Below are 16,000 nucleotides of genomic sequence, written 5' to 3'. Positions count from 1 at the left end.
TGAGAAGGATAAAATTATGAAATCCTGCAGCATTATCACTTGTACTGCTTCGTATGCACACAGAACAAGACCCCCCACACGCACGCGCGTGTGTGTGTGTGTGTGCGCACACACACACACACACACACACACACACACACACACACACAGCCTGAAGCGCAGAATACGGAATGCAGAATATCAGCAGCACTGTGACCCAATCGATCATACACCCTGGCTACATATGCAGGGGAGATCTCGGTTTGGCTGACTGGTTAGCGAGTGTGACTTTTACCCGGGAGTCTGGGAATCGAATCCTGATCGGATAATTTTTTTTATATCCATCACAGATCTCTCTGAAGAATTCACACTGACGGCTTCAGCAATGCTGTGCCACTCTGTGGATTTTCTCTTATATGTTTTGCAAAAGTACTTCCTTTCATTTCTCCACCTCACCCACAATTACCTCAATTTCTGCTTCTGTGAAATTGCGCTTCCTTGATCTGCCTTGATCTATGGTCGCCATCGTCATTGGCGGAGCGCTGCAACAGCCGGTTTATGTATATGCATGAGATCCACAAGGCACTTTGCATTCACCATTTATGGCAGAAAGTGGGCGTGGTGAGGGCGGGATGTGACCAAAATGCAGCTGAGAAACGCTCTTGTTAGTCTCCGATTTATGAAGCGGAGATAGTGTGCAGCTGTGCGTACTTCATATTTGATAGATCACAAACCTACTTGGCGTTAGTACATTTTTTTGCTGAGCTTTAGTATGGTTTTAGTAAGGATTCTACGCAATGTTTGATAAATGAGACCCCAGAGCTTTTTGTTTTCCTAAATATTTTTTTTTCATATTTCAAAAAACATCCTTAAATTTAGCAGTAAATCCTGACAAAAGTCAAAAAAGTGCACATATGAAGCCAACAGAAGCTGAATGTAATTGTTCTTTCCTGTACAAGCAGAATTTTCTTCAAAGAAGTAAACTTGCTTATCCTGTTGAAAATGTTTTGGACTCGATGTCAAACGTTCCTCAGACCCGGAGAATTTCCAGACAGTTGTTATAGCAAATAGAAATCCAGTCAGGCTGGGTGGAAGCCCACTGGATGTTGTTGATCTCTCCCTCAGCGGTGTAGGCCAGTATGGGGTCCTCAATGGCCCGCGGCATCTGCTGGATGTCCCAGATTAGAGCCTGGTGGTCGTCTGCTACACAGAGAGAAGCTTTCACTACTACCGATTTATTATCACATCTGAGAAGATAATTGTGTTTGCAATAAATATCAAGGTTAAAACTATGGCATCATTTTTAAAAGTTACAAGATGTGACAAAAACAACGTTAAAAAGGAAGGGACTCATTTTTAGCAGTGAAGTGCTCCCTCTTCTGTTCACTGTTAAGCTACTACAATTAAGCTCCAGTCTGAACTCATAGCTTTCTACAGCAGCTTCTAATGCATTTTTAAAAACCCATTTTGCAGTTTAAACATTTTATTTTAGTTTAAAAACAATAAGCTGCCTACCCGCTGTACAGATGTGACAGGAGGAGTGTGGTGCCCAGGCAATTCCATTGACACTGGCCCGGTGGTTGTTTAGCTTAGCCACCGGCGTGCAAGGAACACGCACATCCAAGATCACCGCCTAAAAACACAGCAGATCACAGCTATTCCTGACTAAAAACACAACAGATCCATGCATGGAGTCAAGTTGACCTCTAGACTGTTCATTGCCATGGTGGCCAGGTAGTTTGGGTCCTGCTTGTTCCAGCAGAGGCGGAGCAAAGGGTGGCGATGCGGGTCTTCGTAGATTATTGTGCTGTGCTCCAGGTGACGGAGGTCAAACATGCGGACTGAGCCATCCGCTCCTACAGAGGCAAACATATCCCTGCCTCCCCCCGCTCGACTGAAAGCGATGTCGTACACCTGCAGCACACACATGTACTCAGTTCTTACCCGTGCTAAAAGTTTGATTTGTCATACAGAAAATTACACAAACCTCTTTATCATGAGCAATGAGCTGCGTCTTCACGTGCCCGGTCACTAAGCCGACTCTACCCAGCACCTGTCCCGTCTCCAGGCCCCAGATGGTGCAGGTGGTGTCTATACTGGAAGTGCCTGCTCAGAAAACGCATTCAGATGTTCAAAAGTAACATTTCAGAAAGCAGGGTTGTCCGTTTAGGCTGCATAAAACCAGCTGAGGTGAGATTTTACCAAGCAGGTTTGGGTCTACTTCATTCCAGTCAAAGGATGTTAGTGGAGCACAGAAATCAGAGTTCTTGTTGTTATTCAGGAGACACTCCAGACGGGTCTCTGTGTCACTCACCTACAGGAAGAGACACCTGTTATAGCTACAAATGGAGTGTATAACACACAGTTTAACGCTACAGTCGGGGTTTTATGTCTTGTGTGCTGTGGGTTATGGACTGGATCAAGCAGCTGTCTCACCCTCCAGATCCTCAGGTAGTCTCCACTTGTGGCCAGCAGATCTGGGTACACTCCTTTAGTGTCAGGAATCCACACGATCTTTGTAGTGGGGTAGGGATGGTCGAACGTGTTCCCACACACAAACTCGGAGCTCTCCTCCTCCAAACCAACAATCTGAACCTGTGGGTGGGGGGTGGGGGGACAGCATCAACTGGACCATGGCTCCGTAAGAATGAAAACATGAATGCAGGTCAATGATGCTAAAAGATCTGTTTTCTATTTCTACTTCTTATGTGCCCTGGATTTCACATATGATGTCCGTGAATTTTAAAGATGCATTTTGATACCATAAAAGCATTTATTTTCAAACGGGGGGTGGGGGGGACGGGGGGCGTTATTTTAGGTTTTGTGTGAAAATAAATCCAGGACTACAAATGCGCATCACCAAAGTGATGTCATCAAACCAGACACGGAGAAAAACAGAGGAAAAATGGCTGTAAGTTCAGAAAACTTCTAATCTTTCTTTTACGAGGAACGAACCACCAAACATCTGGCCATGTGGTAAGTAGCAGCTATGCTAGAGGAGAGGAGATTGTGCGATGATGTCACATATTCGACATACCAAATTTTACAAGCTGATAAATCTCAAAGTACGTGACTGGCGTCAATGAAACGCACATCATTCCTTTTGATTGATGTATAACATATCTGTGATTCAGGGAGTAACGCAAAGCGGAATAGAAAATAGCACTTTTAACCCTTTTTCGTACTTCCGGGGACCCATGAGCCGACCGGAAAGGGAGGAGATTTAGGCAACTTTCTCCAGCTCTAAACCGGTGAGCAGGGTCAGGCTAGTGGATCACCCGCGCAGGGTGCCACAAACTTCACATCCATGGACCTACTTGAAAGTCAGAGCATCCTGTCACAGTGTCCCAATTGATCATGCGCCCTGGCAACTTGGCCAAAGGGATGTCCCTTTGGCTGACTGGTTAGCGTGCGTGAATCTCACCCAGGAGTCTGGGGATCAAATCCCGCCCGGGCCCTCGTTTCTCCACCTTGCCACATTTGGCGTTGTTGGCAGGATCCATGTAGTACTGTCAAGTAGGTCCATGGATGTGAAGTTTGTGGCACCCTGCGCGGGAGCATGAGGACGTGCTTGTGGAAAGAGGGGGGAAGATGTGGCAGTGTGAGCGTACTGTCACAGTGTCCCGATTGATCGTGCACCCTGGCTACTTGGCCAAGGGGATGTCCCTTTGGCTGACTGGTTAGCGTGCGTGACTCTCACCTTGGAGTATGGGGATCAAATCCCACCCAGGCCCTCGTTTCTCCACCTTGCCACATTTGGCGTCGTTGGCAGGATGCCTGTGGAGTCCAGGAAAGCCATCCGCATGACACTCCCCTTCAGCCGCACCAACACACCTGAAGTAGGAGACTTGCAGCAGTCTTCTGAGGTGGCTGAGCCTTCGTTGACATCACACAGACCTCCTGACGGCTTTCGTGTTTTCCTTGGCGACCGAGGCTGTCTCTGGTAGGGGTCATTGGATCCGTAAAGCTCCACCGTTCCCAAATTGAGTACTACCGTCTTCTGGATGTAGTCCACCACCACCAGACCATTGCTGTTGCCAAATACCACTAGACCGTAGGAGGAATTGAGCACCACACTTGTGATCGGCTGAGGAGGCTCTCCACTCACCCACACTGGCTGGACCACCAGATCTACCTGGTAACCGGGAGACTGCTTCAAAGGAGTACTTCATACTTTGAGGCAAGGTATGTTGCCTCCGTCAGAGTTGTTGCTGCTGGTGGAAGGGTGTCAAGGTGGGCCGCTCGTCTGGGGGGAGGCACCGGGGGTGGGATGCGCCGATGTCTGCTCACCCCCACCACCTCTGCTATCTGGAGAGTCTGTGTCGTTCAGCTCGTACTGCATTCGCACCTCCAGTAACTGTACCACCTCGGTGGTTACTTCCAGCTTACTGAAGCGGTAGATGATAACGTTGGCTGACACGCCGGACACACAGAGCATCCGGCTCTCTGGGCACCAGGTCATAATCTGAATGGCAAAGGGATCTTTGTCTGACACATCAGTGCTGCACTTGTCTTCCTTTGACCGGTTCCTGTCAAATACCCTGGCTGTTTTTAGCTTAAAGAGCACCTGGAGCATTATAGCAGAGGCATCCCAGAACTTCACAGTTCCATCAGCATGCCCAGTGATGATGATCTCTGAGTAGCTTTGTGTGCCTTGACCCCAGTTTCCATCACTAATCGGCCATTCCTTTTTGCTGTAGCCCTATCGTTTCTGCTGCGAGCCAACAGAGCTAAGTGCAGGTATGAGGTCCACAGGGCAGTCGGCAAAGTACTCACAGCAAGTAACAGGGGACTCGTGGATAGTCAGGGGGTATGGGTTCTCGAAAATGGGGTAACCATTTTGTGCAAGGTCGATCACCACTATGGATGTGAAGTTTGTGGCACCCTGCACGGGAGCACAAGGACGTGCTTGTGGAAAGAGGGGGGAAGATGTGGCAGTGTGAGCGTCCTGTCACAGTGTCCTGATTGATCATGCGCCCTGGCTACTTGGCCAAAGGGATGTCCCTTTGGCTGACTGGTTAGCGCGCGTGACTCTCACCCGGGAGTCTGGGGATCGAATCCCGCCCGGGCCCTCGTTACTCCACCTTGCCACATTTGGCGTTGTTGGCAGGATCCATGTAGTACTGTCAAGTAGGTCCATGGATGTGAAGTTTGTGGCACCCTGCGCGTGAGCACGAGGACGTGCTTGTGGAAAGAGTGGGGAAGATGTGGCAGTGTGAGCGTCCTGTCACAGTGTCTCGATTGATCATACACCCTGGCTGCTTGGCCAAGGGGATGTCCCTTTGGCTGACTGGTTTATGTTTATGTTTATTCATTTAGCAGACGCTTTTATCCAAAGCGACTTACAATTTATAACCTATAGGGCATGTTGTGATCTGTGGGGGAAACCGGAGTACCCGGAGGGAACCCACGCATGCATGGGGAGAACATGCAACTCCACACAGAAAGGCCGCAGCCGAGCCGAGTTTCGAACCTGCAACCTTCGTGCTGCGAGGCAACAGTGCTAACCACTGCGCCACCATGCAGCCCCGGTTAGAGCGTATGACTCTCACCCGGGAGTCTGGGGATCGAATCCTGCCCGCACCCTCATTTCTCCACCTTGCCACATTTGGCATCACGAACAGGATCCATGTAGTACTGTCAAGTAGGTCCATGGATGTGAAATTTGTGGCACCCTGCGCGGGAGTACGAGGACGTGCTTGTGGAAAGAGGGGGTAAGATGTGACAGTGTGAGCGTCCTGTCACAGTGTCCCGATTGATCATGCACCCTGGCTACTTGACCAAGTGGATGTCCCTTTGGATGACTGGTTAGCGTGCGTGACTCTCACCTGGGAGTCTGGGGATTGAATCCCGCCCGGGCCCTCGTTTCTCCACCTTGCCACACTAGGCTACTGAACCACCCTTATCAGTTGAGATTTCCTAGCCTGGCTTGCTGACTCATCCCCTGTTTAATTCTACACAGAAAACCAATGCTTCCCATAAAGAAGCATGGGGCTGGCTGGTCAGGCTGACTTCCACCAACAGAAAAGGGGTGTTTGAACAATGTTAATCTATTCACAATTATTACAATAGTTTTAAATAAAAAATGTACAATATTTTGTTTAAAATAATCTTAATTAACAATATTTTATCTTGAACTTCCTTTTTTAAAGAATCTAAATTATCACTCTTATTTTGAAATGTTGATTGAGACCGGATGTGAAGTAACAATTTAGGAGCGAATAAGAAGAAGGGGGCGTTCCCGTTTACAAACCAAAACGCCCCTTTTTTGCTGCTGGCTGAATGATATTGAAACCGGTTGGTACGTTCCTTTTTATAAAAATAAAAAAATAATAATAATTAACATCAATTGCCACTTTCATTCATTAAGAAAAAACTGTACCATATTAAAGATGAGACGAAGGAAGAGTGTTTACAGCAACGTGTCTTTATAAATTTGGATTGTTTCATCAAAAGGCTGTAAGATTAGGAAACAGCTGGAGCGAACATTTGCTACCAATTAAGTTAACAGGAAAAATGACAGCATAAAGAAATTAAATCATAGAGTAGTATGAATCTCTCAGAGAACGGCCAGAGGTTCACCAGTCTGCAGAAACTGCAAAACTAAAAGGGAGTATTTCGTTTTCATTGTTTTATTCTGTTTAAACTAGAACAATGTTGATAATGCTTAGTTGTGTCATGCCGGATCTTCCTGATAAACAAACATCTAAACGCATCATGTTCTTTGAAGTTACCTTGTTGCTGTACTCCTCCACGAAGCTACCGAGCGCCAGGCGGAACCGTTTGTCCGGTCGGACAGTCCAGTTCATGGCGTAAACTGTCCACGGTGCCTCGTATTTGTAAATTTCTTTACGTTTCCCGTGAAGAGACATCTCAGCTGCTCCAATATACCCCTCTAATTACCGACAGCTACTGAGGACCCTGAACGCGTCGCAACAACCGCCTACTTCATTCACCAAACTTCCAAAAGTAGCCGCTAATAGTTTTTACAAGAGCGAGCTAACTGCTGGCTCGGTCTTTTCTGCAACGTTTCTTCACAATAAGAGTCAAAACTTGTGTGGATATAAATGATAAAGGTTTACAAATTCAAAGAAATCAGCTGCTGGACGGTGTTCAAAATATGGCAGCTATGGCAGCTACCACAGGACAAAAATAGGATAGTGCGCGTCATGGCCAGGTGTTGCATTCTTGATCCGTCAAGGACATGGGAGATACCAAGACTTGTGCCTGAAACAAAACCCGATACATGTAAAGTTTTATTAAGAACAGAGTTAATAACACACGTTTGTACATATATGCTGAAGAAACAAATCAAGCAATCAATCAATTTAATTATTTATGTTGTTTGTCCCAAACACAATTTACTCAGCTGCTCTTTTGGATGAAATAAGTGAAAACACCTTCAATTTTTTATGGTAGCGAAAAAATGAAGCTTTAAATATATAAATTGAATGTCTGCTATGGTATTTGTGAAATGTTATAATTTACTATAAATATATTGCTCATTTGTACTCCCCATTAGTTGAATATGAGCTGCCCTTGAAGGCAGCATTGCAGATAAAGGGATGCCACACCTGGGAGGTTGTTGAAAAAGATGAACAGAGCTGCATTTGTTTCTACAAATTGTTTGAGGCTTTCATAATAACTTGACTATAATTGTACATTTTCAGTGTATTTCTGGTTAAAGTGAAATGTTGAGTAATAGAATGTATCTACCAACAGGTGACACATGATTAAAAAAATAAGCTAGATGGATAGTGTGGGTCTGCTCTTTTCCATAAATATGACTTGCAAAACTGCTTCTGCATCATTTGCAGGAATACCTTTAGATGCTAGATGTCATTCCTGCCAAGGCACAAGTGGGACTACCATGCACACAACCTCAAATAAACTTTTTAAAGGTATGTTTAACATTTATTAACCAGTTTATTTACCAGAACTTTTAGAATAAAAAAGTGCAACAAGTCATGAAAACATTGCCTCACTTTCTAAAAAGCTGTGGGTCTACTTTTGCCAGCAGGTTTATGTGCATTGTTCAGTGGATGTCTGTTTGTCTTCTAGGACTTTAATCACCAGGCATCCTCAACAATGTTGCTTGAGTTGTATCTTCGCTACAGCCTGGTCAGAAATTCCTCCACATATGGATTTGTCTGGGAGAAGTTTGATTTTGGCACTTGCACACATTTTGAAAGGGGCAGATCCACATGGGCTTGCTTGTCATTGCTGTGCTTTGCTGTGGGGTTTCCTGCCTCTCTGCTGATCCTCTGGGCAATGTTTCAGACCCACAGAAGAGGAGCTCCTTTCTCACCAAATGATTTTTTTATCCTGAATCTCTCCATTATGGATGCAATCTTCCTGGCCTTCATTCCACCAGGATTATTAAATCATTACTTCATCCATACTTGGCCATTTGAAGCGCTTTGGAATAGTGTTTATGCCTTTAACACATGTGGGAGACCCTTCCTAATGGCTTGTATGTGTTTTGACTGCTACCTGGCTGTGGTTCATCCCATCTTTTATCACAAGAGGAAAAGTCTGACTCCCAGGGTTGTGTCTGCAGCCATCATTTGGAGCCTGACAGCTGCTAATGGGATCATATACTTTCTCTTTTACAGGCTGTACTTCAGCTTTTTTCCTGTTGCAACCTTTGTGATTTCACTTGTAATAATCGGATTGTGTGACGGTGTAATCATTTACAGTTTAGTCAAGTCTGGCCCTGGGAGGAGAAACATCCACCCTCAGAAGCAAAGGGCCATTCAGACTCTGGTTTACAGCCTGGCCACGACCACCCTTTCCTACCTACCTCCAGTGATCCTGTATTCTATCGGGATGCCTCTCACTGGTACGTTTGAGCTGTTCGTCTGCACCATTGCTCTTCCCATCACCATCACTGCCACCATAGGCTCCACTGTGATGCCTGTGCTTTACTTATATAATGCTGGGAAGCTGAACTGGGCCAAAATTAGATCCTAAAGACACTGATTAGGATTGAGCACAAGGGGGAACCCCATGGATCCAGACTTGATGCCAACAGTGAAGTGTCAAAAAATTCCTTCGTAACCCTAACCCCAAGAAAGATTAACTTTATTCAGAGTGAAAGTGCAGAAAGTTTCGTCTTCTGCATGACTTTTGTTCCAGCCAAGATAAGGTAGCTAGTTTTATTATGTCTCCTTTATCAGGGAACAAGGCCTTGTGCCTGTTCAGACAGATGGGATGTTTGTGTCTGCAAATTAAAAGTTAATTTCTGGTCATTTGTGATGTAAATACTGGCCTTTGGGCACGTTACACCCAGAATGATTCAAAATTTTAAATTCGGAATCCTATCAGTCCATTGACCAGAAGAAGAAGCTGCCAAATACCAATGAAAAATGATCCGCCGGGAGTGTTTGCACTCATACAAACATGGAAAATGTGCAGAGGCATTGTAAAGCCTAATTTATACTTCTCCGTCAGCCCTGCAAGGGAGAGATGCACACTCATTGACAGAGTCGTTTTGCTCTCGTACTTGTCTGTCAATTGGGGAGTGTTGCAAAGCAATTCCCCTCCAGGACAACAGAGGGTGTAGCGCTTTTCTGTGGTATCCTTCCACCATTACACTCATGTATCCGGTCCGTGATAGTTACTATTGTGTTTATGTACTTCAGCGACTTTATAACAGGGAGGGGACAAATTTGTCCTTTATTTTCCTCTTTATGCTGTCACCACCTCTAAACCCATGTTTCTCGTAATCTCCGTCCACGTATGAAACGATTGCTCCATATTTTTTGTTCTCATTTAGCCACGGATGAATAAGCGTTCATATTTTCTGACCTTTTCCATGATGTGTTCTTCAATCTGTTCCGTGTCTAAATATCTTTTTACTTTTTAACAGGGCAATGGTGATGCGCTTGACAAATTTACAGGAAGCGGCGTCCTGACCAATCACAAGCTTGCAGTCTCCTTTTGACAGATATTTTAAGAGTTGGACATTTCTCTGTCACTCTCTGTGAGTTGTCAGAAAGCCCTTGCACAGATATATAATGGCGATGAGTGTCTCCACATCGACGCAGACGGAGAAGTATAAATCAGGCTTAAAGTGTGGCTTTGGTTTAGAAAGTTCAAAGATTTAAAACCTATGGAGAAGTTCAAACAATTTTATCAAATAAACTTTAGGTTAGCTGGCTCATTTAAAACATGTAAAGTTTTTCAAATGAATCGTGATTGAGAGTTGCTAGAAACCAGAATTAAAAACAAGGAACTGGAATCTGAATCGTTCAAATTCGAGCGTGCCCAACCTTAACGGTGACTGATCGTTTGCATCTCTCTCTGTTCTTTTTTTTTTTTTTTTTTTTTACAATAATTTAGTTTAGAACTTTTTCAGAGAAGTACAAATTATTTAAACTCAATTCTAATATTTGAAAAATAAAAATTATGGAAAGTTCTGAGTTTTTCATCAGTTTTCATCTAGGTGATTACTATTTTGTTTTACCTTTATAGACAAAAGATTAATGATGTAATCTGTGGAAATCAAGTTAAAGCTGCTTTAGCGAATTTAAAGAACACACTAGGATTCTAACACAAACACGGTCACGTCTTTCCGGTATCTTCCTTGAGATGCTTCTGCCGGAACAGGAAATCCATATTGCCAGAGGAAACGAGAGAGTGCTAAACATTGTTTTCTACATCCAATTATCTTTTGTCTTCCATTATTTTAAATAGTGTTTTTTTTAAGGAACTCTGGTAGTTTGTCCTAAAGTTGAAGTGGTAGCAGCCGACTGTTTCTCCTCCTCTGATATTATTGAGCGATGAACCTCTCACACCAGTGGTGTTCTGTTGTTAAATACGTAAGTGCATGATGAGTGGAGGACCCAGGGAAGTGCAGTGGTTCGGAGAGACGACAATCGGATATCCAATACTTGCTTTTAGTCTGAAACAAGGTTTTTAGACAAATGCGAATGAACCCCCCCCCCCTCCCCCTTTTTTTTCAATTTCCACAATATATTTATAGCTATGATGTTAGAACATTGTTAAGAGGCATGAAAACAATGTTTTATGCTATTTTGTTTTCCACACTTGTCATTGTAGCTTTAAGTAAACTGTAGTAACATGTCTTTGCTAACTGTCACAAAAAAGTTCTAGAATGTCTGGTCATTGCCCCTGAGAGCATGGTTCTCTTTTTTATTCAAAACTTGGTCATTTATCTTCTGCCATCAAGACAAACTTAAGGAATTTGGGTGATGTTTTTGACCCATCAACGTCTCTTGAAGGCAACTCAAAAACCCTGGCAAGAGACTCTTTTTATCACTTAAGAAAGATATCCATATTGCGAAGGTTGGTGTCAAAATACGAACTTGAAATAGTTATTCATACCTTTATCTCCTCCCGTCTAGATTACTGTAACACACACTTCACACGTTTTAACAAAAAAGCCCTTGACCGCCTTCAGTTGGTCCAGAACTCTGCAGCAAGGCTCCTAACTGGAGCAAACAGAAGAGCACACATCACTCCTATTCTAATGTCTCTGCACTGGTTACCCGTTAACTTTAGAGTTCATTTTAGAATCCTGACTATAACTTTCAGTGCTCTACATGGTCAAGCTCCTCCCTACATTACTGAACTGTTAAAGCCTTATGCTCCAACCTGAGCCCTCAGATCCACCCACCAGAACCTTCTAGAAGTTCCAAAGACCAGATATAAAAGTCAAAGTGATCAGTCCTTCCAGAGTGTTGCACCCCAACTTTGGAACGATTTTCCTTTATAATTACATAGTATTGACAGTCTCTTTTAAAAAATAGCTGAAGACCCTTGTATTTAAAGCTGCTTTTACATAAATCTTTTGTTTTCTTATTTTTAACTGAAATTTGTAATCATCTTTCATTTGTTTTAATTTGATGACTTTAGTTTTTTGATGTTAATCTATTTTTGTTTTCAGATATTTTATGACTTCATTTTGTTTTGATCTATGTGAAGCACTTTGTGTTTCTATGTCTGTGATGTGTGGTGTATAAATAAAATTTACTTACTTTCAGCCGTTATGCTGAAAATGGAGTTCCATACTTTTGGTCTACCTCTGCTACTTCCAAAAATGTCCAACAGGGATAGCAAGCCACAAAATTATGTACATATATTTACATTTACATCATATACATATATTTATAAAGAATATGTCATGACCAGAAGCCACAGTTTATGTGTGCCAAGGCACAAAGTAACACACAGGGGAACATCAGAGGCTTTTCAAATCCAGTGGGTGTCTTTCCTGATTTTGTCCACCTGGAAGCAGCAACGAACACACTCCCTGAAGCAGAAAGTCTTCCCTGCCTGCACCTAGCAACTATTGTCGCATGATTTTGTGATTGGGTGAACTAGTTATGAGTGACTTTGTGATTGGGTGATGTGGTTCATATCTCAGCCTACAGGATGAGTACAGACTTGTGTTTCTTCTTGACTCTAGCTTATGGTTGTGTTTGGATTTCATTATGCTTCTGCCACAGATTGAAAGCACAAAAGTGGCTTCATCTTGGCATGAATTATTTACCTTAAATGTCTTACTTGGATAAACATGTTAAATCACTACTGTTATGTTACAGTATGTCCCCTTTAAAAGGTCCCATTCACACCTTTTAAATAGAAGGTTCTCTGTTAAGCAGGAGTAGGATTGTGGGGTTCCTCGAGGCTTCATCATGGGCACAAATTTGATTTCATTGAGATCAATTTTCTTAAAACTCAGCATGCATTTTCAGTTTTTCTGATGAACTTCAGATCCATTTTTCTATCTGAGCTATCAAGATGGACTTACAGCCCCCGTTGTTTAAATTTTTCTGCAGAGCCTTCCTCTGCATCAGAGCCTGAGGGCCTTGCTCCAGCTGGTCACTAAAACAAGAGTAGCAGCATATCATTGGTGACAAAAATGTAATTTAAGACCTTTAGCAAGGACCTCAGGCCCTCAGTTGCAGGAGTAGGCTCTGCAGAAACTTGACATTACAGTGAAAAGGTGTTTTACTTCCTTTAATGAGTTGTTAGAATTATAACTGCAAGCTAACAGCAAGATGGTACACCGCACTTCCTCAAATGCCGGAGACGCACTTGCATCAGATACGACAATGTATTTATCAACTCATCAACTTACTGTGTATGACTCGTCTTCACTTATCTAGAATCTTCTGGCTCTGATCCATAACTGGCAACAGGCATGAAACTCATGGAATGGGAGTAAAAGAGTAACTTTTTGTTTAGAAAAAAGGACTGCAGTAAACAAATTAGACCACAGAATGTTGTACTTATACTTTTTTCTTACATAATGCATCTTTAAGGGTTTGAGATAGACTCAAATGTCACAAAGGTCCTTTTAAATATATTAAAAATTTATGTAAAATAATTTGCAATCTGTCTAGTGGTGGACCGTATTGTGTCATATACAATGTTACCAGAAACATTTTGTCTTGCCCAGAAAAAATATGTAATGAAAAGCTAATTTCATAATGTAATTGCATCCATGACACAGTACATTTCGCTAATGTGGGTCATGCACTTACGAGGTACTATCTGGTGAAGACTAACTGGTACTTATGAGAAACTATGCCATGTGCGAAAGATACTATCTAGTTTGCAAGAGAAAATAACTTGTTTAAAAATTGTAAACCAAAATCATCTAAATCCCAAGAAATAGTTAAGTCTAACATATGTCACTCTGTATGAATGCATGCATAGCATGTATGAAGCATGCCACCAAAGTGCTTTATAGTAATAAAATAAAACAGATAAACTAACAGAGACAATTAAAACCAACAAAGTAAAAATTACAGAGTAAGATCATATAAAAGCAACAGCTAACCCACAGAGTGAAAAGTCAGATCATAAAAGGTGGTCTTCAGCTTCATTTTAAAAACCGCCACTGATGAAGAGAGCTCAGGGAAGTGCATTCCATAGTTTTGGTCTCGCTACCGAGAATGCCCTGCCTCTCTCGTCATCAGCCGAGCTCTGGGAGCCAAAAGCAGCAGCTGGTTCTTAAAGCAGATCGTCCGAGCATGAGCATAGGGCTGCAACAATTCAGTCAAATAGGCTGGAGCCAACCCATTCCGCATCTTAAACACCATTAAAAGAAGTGACGGGTAGCCAATGCAGTGGCAGATTTAGTAATTTGGGGGCCCAAGGCGAACACAGACACCCGCCCCCCCCTCCACACACACACACACACACACACACACACACACACACACACACACACACACACACACACACACACACACAATGTTTGACAATCTCATCTTTAACTGGATTTGTGAATTTGGTGCATTACTGCCACCAACTGGATTGGAGTGGAATAACTACTAATCACTTCCTGTTTTTGCATCGGCATCTTAAAGGAATAGTCCATTGCGGCATTAACAGAGGGGTGCCAGCAGTCAGGGCCCCAGGCGGCTGCTGACCTATGCCTAATGGTAAAACCGCCATTGAGCCAATGCAGAGCAGCCAGAATTGCTTTCACATGCTCATTTTTTCTCTTGCTTTCCAAGAATCTTGCTGCAGTATTCTGAACAAGCTGCAGGCGAGCTACAGTACACTGACTTGCACCAAAAAAGACAGAGTTGCTGTAGTCTAGGCGCGAGGTAATGAAGGCATGAATAACAGTCTCAAGATCCCTTCAAGACAGAAATGGCTTCACTTTAGCTAAGTGTCTCAAATGATAAAAGAAGACACCACAGCACTAACGTGAGCATCAAAGCAGGAAGCATAGTCAGTCTGCACGCCAAGAGTGACCGCAGAAACACAAACCATACTGTCATGGAGATATGGTCTAAACCAGCTCAAGGCCAGACCAGAAATCCCTACATAGTGCTCAAGATGATGGAGCAGCACTTCATGGTTCACAGTATCAAAAGTTGCTGTGAGATCCAACAGGACCATTGATAAGAAAATGTAATTCAAAACCTCCATCAGTGCCGTCTCAGTGCTGTGCAACGTTTAAAAACCTGAATGAAATAATAAATTAATAAAATATGTGTATTGAATCAATTTTTCTGAGACGAGTGACAAAAAATATTGAACTTTCTCACGATATTCCCACTTTCTGACATGGGACTGTAATTCAAAAATAAATCCAATATGGCAGATGAAACCCTCAACCCAACAAAAATATTACCCCTGTAGTTTCTCTCGCCACCACTGTGTGGCAGTAACACTTTACTGTTAAACACAAACATTCACAATATTAATATAAAAACAACTAGATTCATAAATTCTATCACAATATTTGGGACAAAACCAGTCAAAATGACTTTCAACTGGTTATAATAAATTAGATTTAACTTAAAAAATCCTACTTTTTAGAATGAGTTTTATTTATATATTTAAATATGTAGACAGATTAAAACATACCTTTCTGGCTGAGATATTTCTGTTTATCATTTCTCACCAAAGTTACCAATGAACTCAATTACATCATCTACCATACTGATTGACTTTATTCGTACACGTTAAACATTTACAAGATGAGTCTTTCCGGCCCAATAAAGTACATTCACCGTGAAAGTACGAAACAAGCATTTTCTTCAAAAGACTGTAATGTTACAAAACCTTCAGCACGCTTTTATTAGCTGCTCTTTTGTTTCTCACTGATAAACCTGTAAGCTGTAGAGTATTTGCACAGATAGAAATATTTAAGCCACTTTTGTAGATAATCAAACATGTTGAAAGATGGCCACATGACTCTCCTGGTTGATGGTTCCTCAGACATCCAGTTATGGTGCTTACAAATTTGCGTCGGTTCGGTCCCTTACGGGACTGGAGTTTGATTTCACACACAAGTCCGAATTGCGTTTTCGGTTCCGAGGTGACTTTTTTTTCAGACCTTCTCCCCAGCGGGCAGACTGGGACCGAGGCGACACTACGGATTGATTGGCTGACTGAAATTACGCCTACCGCCTCCGATCTGCGAGAAGCATGAGCCAGTGGGGGGTGGGGGGCCTCTCGCATGCGCGATTCATTTTAGTCAACATTCAACCTCTATAACAACGGTCATTACATCAATCCATTCAAGTAA

At 42.9% G+C, this 16,000-nt stretch overlaps 2 protein-coding genes across 3 annotated transcripts; one reads left to right on the top strand and one right to left on the bottom strand.

The window, feature by feature from the left end:
* Positions 1-803: 803 nt before the first annotated feature.
* Positions 804-7,083, bottom strand: LOC107387932 (DDB1- and CUL4-associated factor 7). 2 transcript variants are annotated; one of them, XM_015963207.3, is made up of 7 exons: positions 6,714-7,083; positions 2,416-2,574; positions 2,182-2,293; positions 1,967-2,085; positions 1,684-1,893; positions 1,495-1,612; positions 804-1,182 (listed from the first exon to the last, which is right to left on the bottom strand). In XM_015963207.3, the coding sequence occupies exons 1-7, from the start codon at positions 6,849-6,851 to the stop codon at positions 1,010-1,012; spliced, it is 1,029 nt and encodes a 342-aa protein (XP_015818693.1). In that variant the 5' UTR covers positions 6,852-7,083; the 3' UTR covers positions 804-1,009. The 2 variants fall into 2 exon arrangements, with proteins under 2 accessions (XP_015818693.1, XP_015818694.1); XM_015963208.3 differs by having other exon boundaries at positions 804-1,179.
* Positions 7,084-7,693: 610 nt separating this feature from the next.
* LOC107387933 (uracil nucleotide/cysteinyl leukotriene receptor-like) lies at positions 7,694-9,092 on the top strand. Its single transcript, XM_015963209.3, has 2 exons — positions 7,694-7,880; positions 8,041-9,092. The coding sequence occupies exons 1-2, from the start codon at positions 7,809-7,811 to the stop codon at positions 8,950-8,952; spliced, it is 984 nt and encodes a 327-aa protein (XP_015818695.3). The 5' UTR covers positions 7,694-7,808; the 3' UTR covers positions 8,953-9,092.
* The last annotated feature ends 6,908 nt before the right edge of the window (positions 9,093-16,000 follow it).

The sequence above is a fragment of the Nothobranchius furzeri genome, chromosome 16 (genome assembly GCF_043380555.1).
Source record: "Nothobranchius furzeri strain GRZ-AD chromosome 16, NfurGRZ-RIMD1, whole genome shotgun sequence".
Taxonomy (NCBI): domain Eukaryota; kingdom Metazoa; phylum Chordata; class Actinopteri; order Cyprinodontiformes; family Nothobranchiidae; genus Nothobranchius; species Nothobranchius furzeri.
The sequence above is the reverse complement of the archived record's forward strand: the minus strand, read 5'-3'. Positions and strand labels throughout refer to the sequence as shown.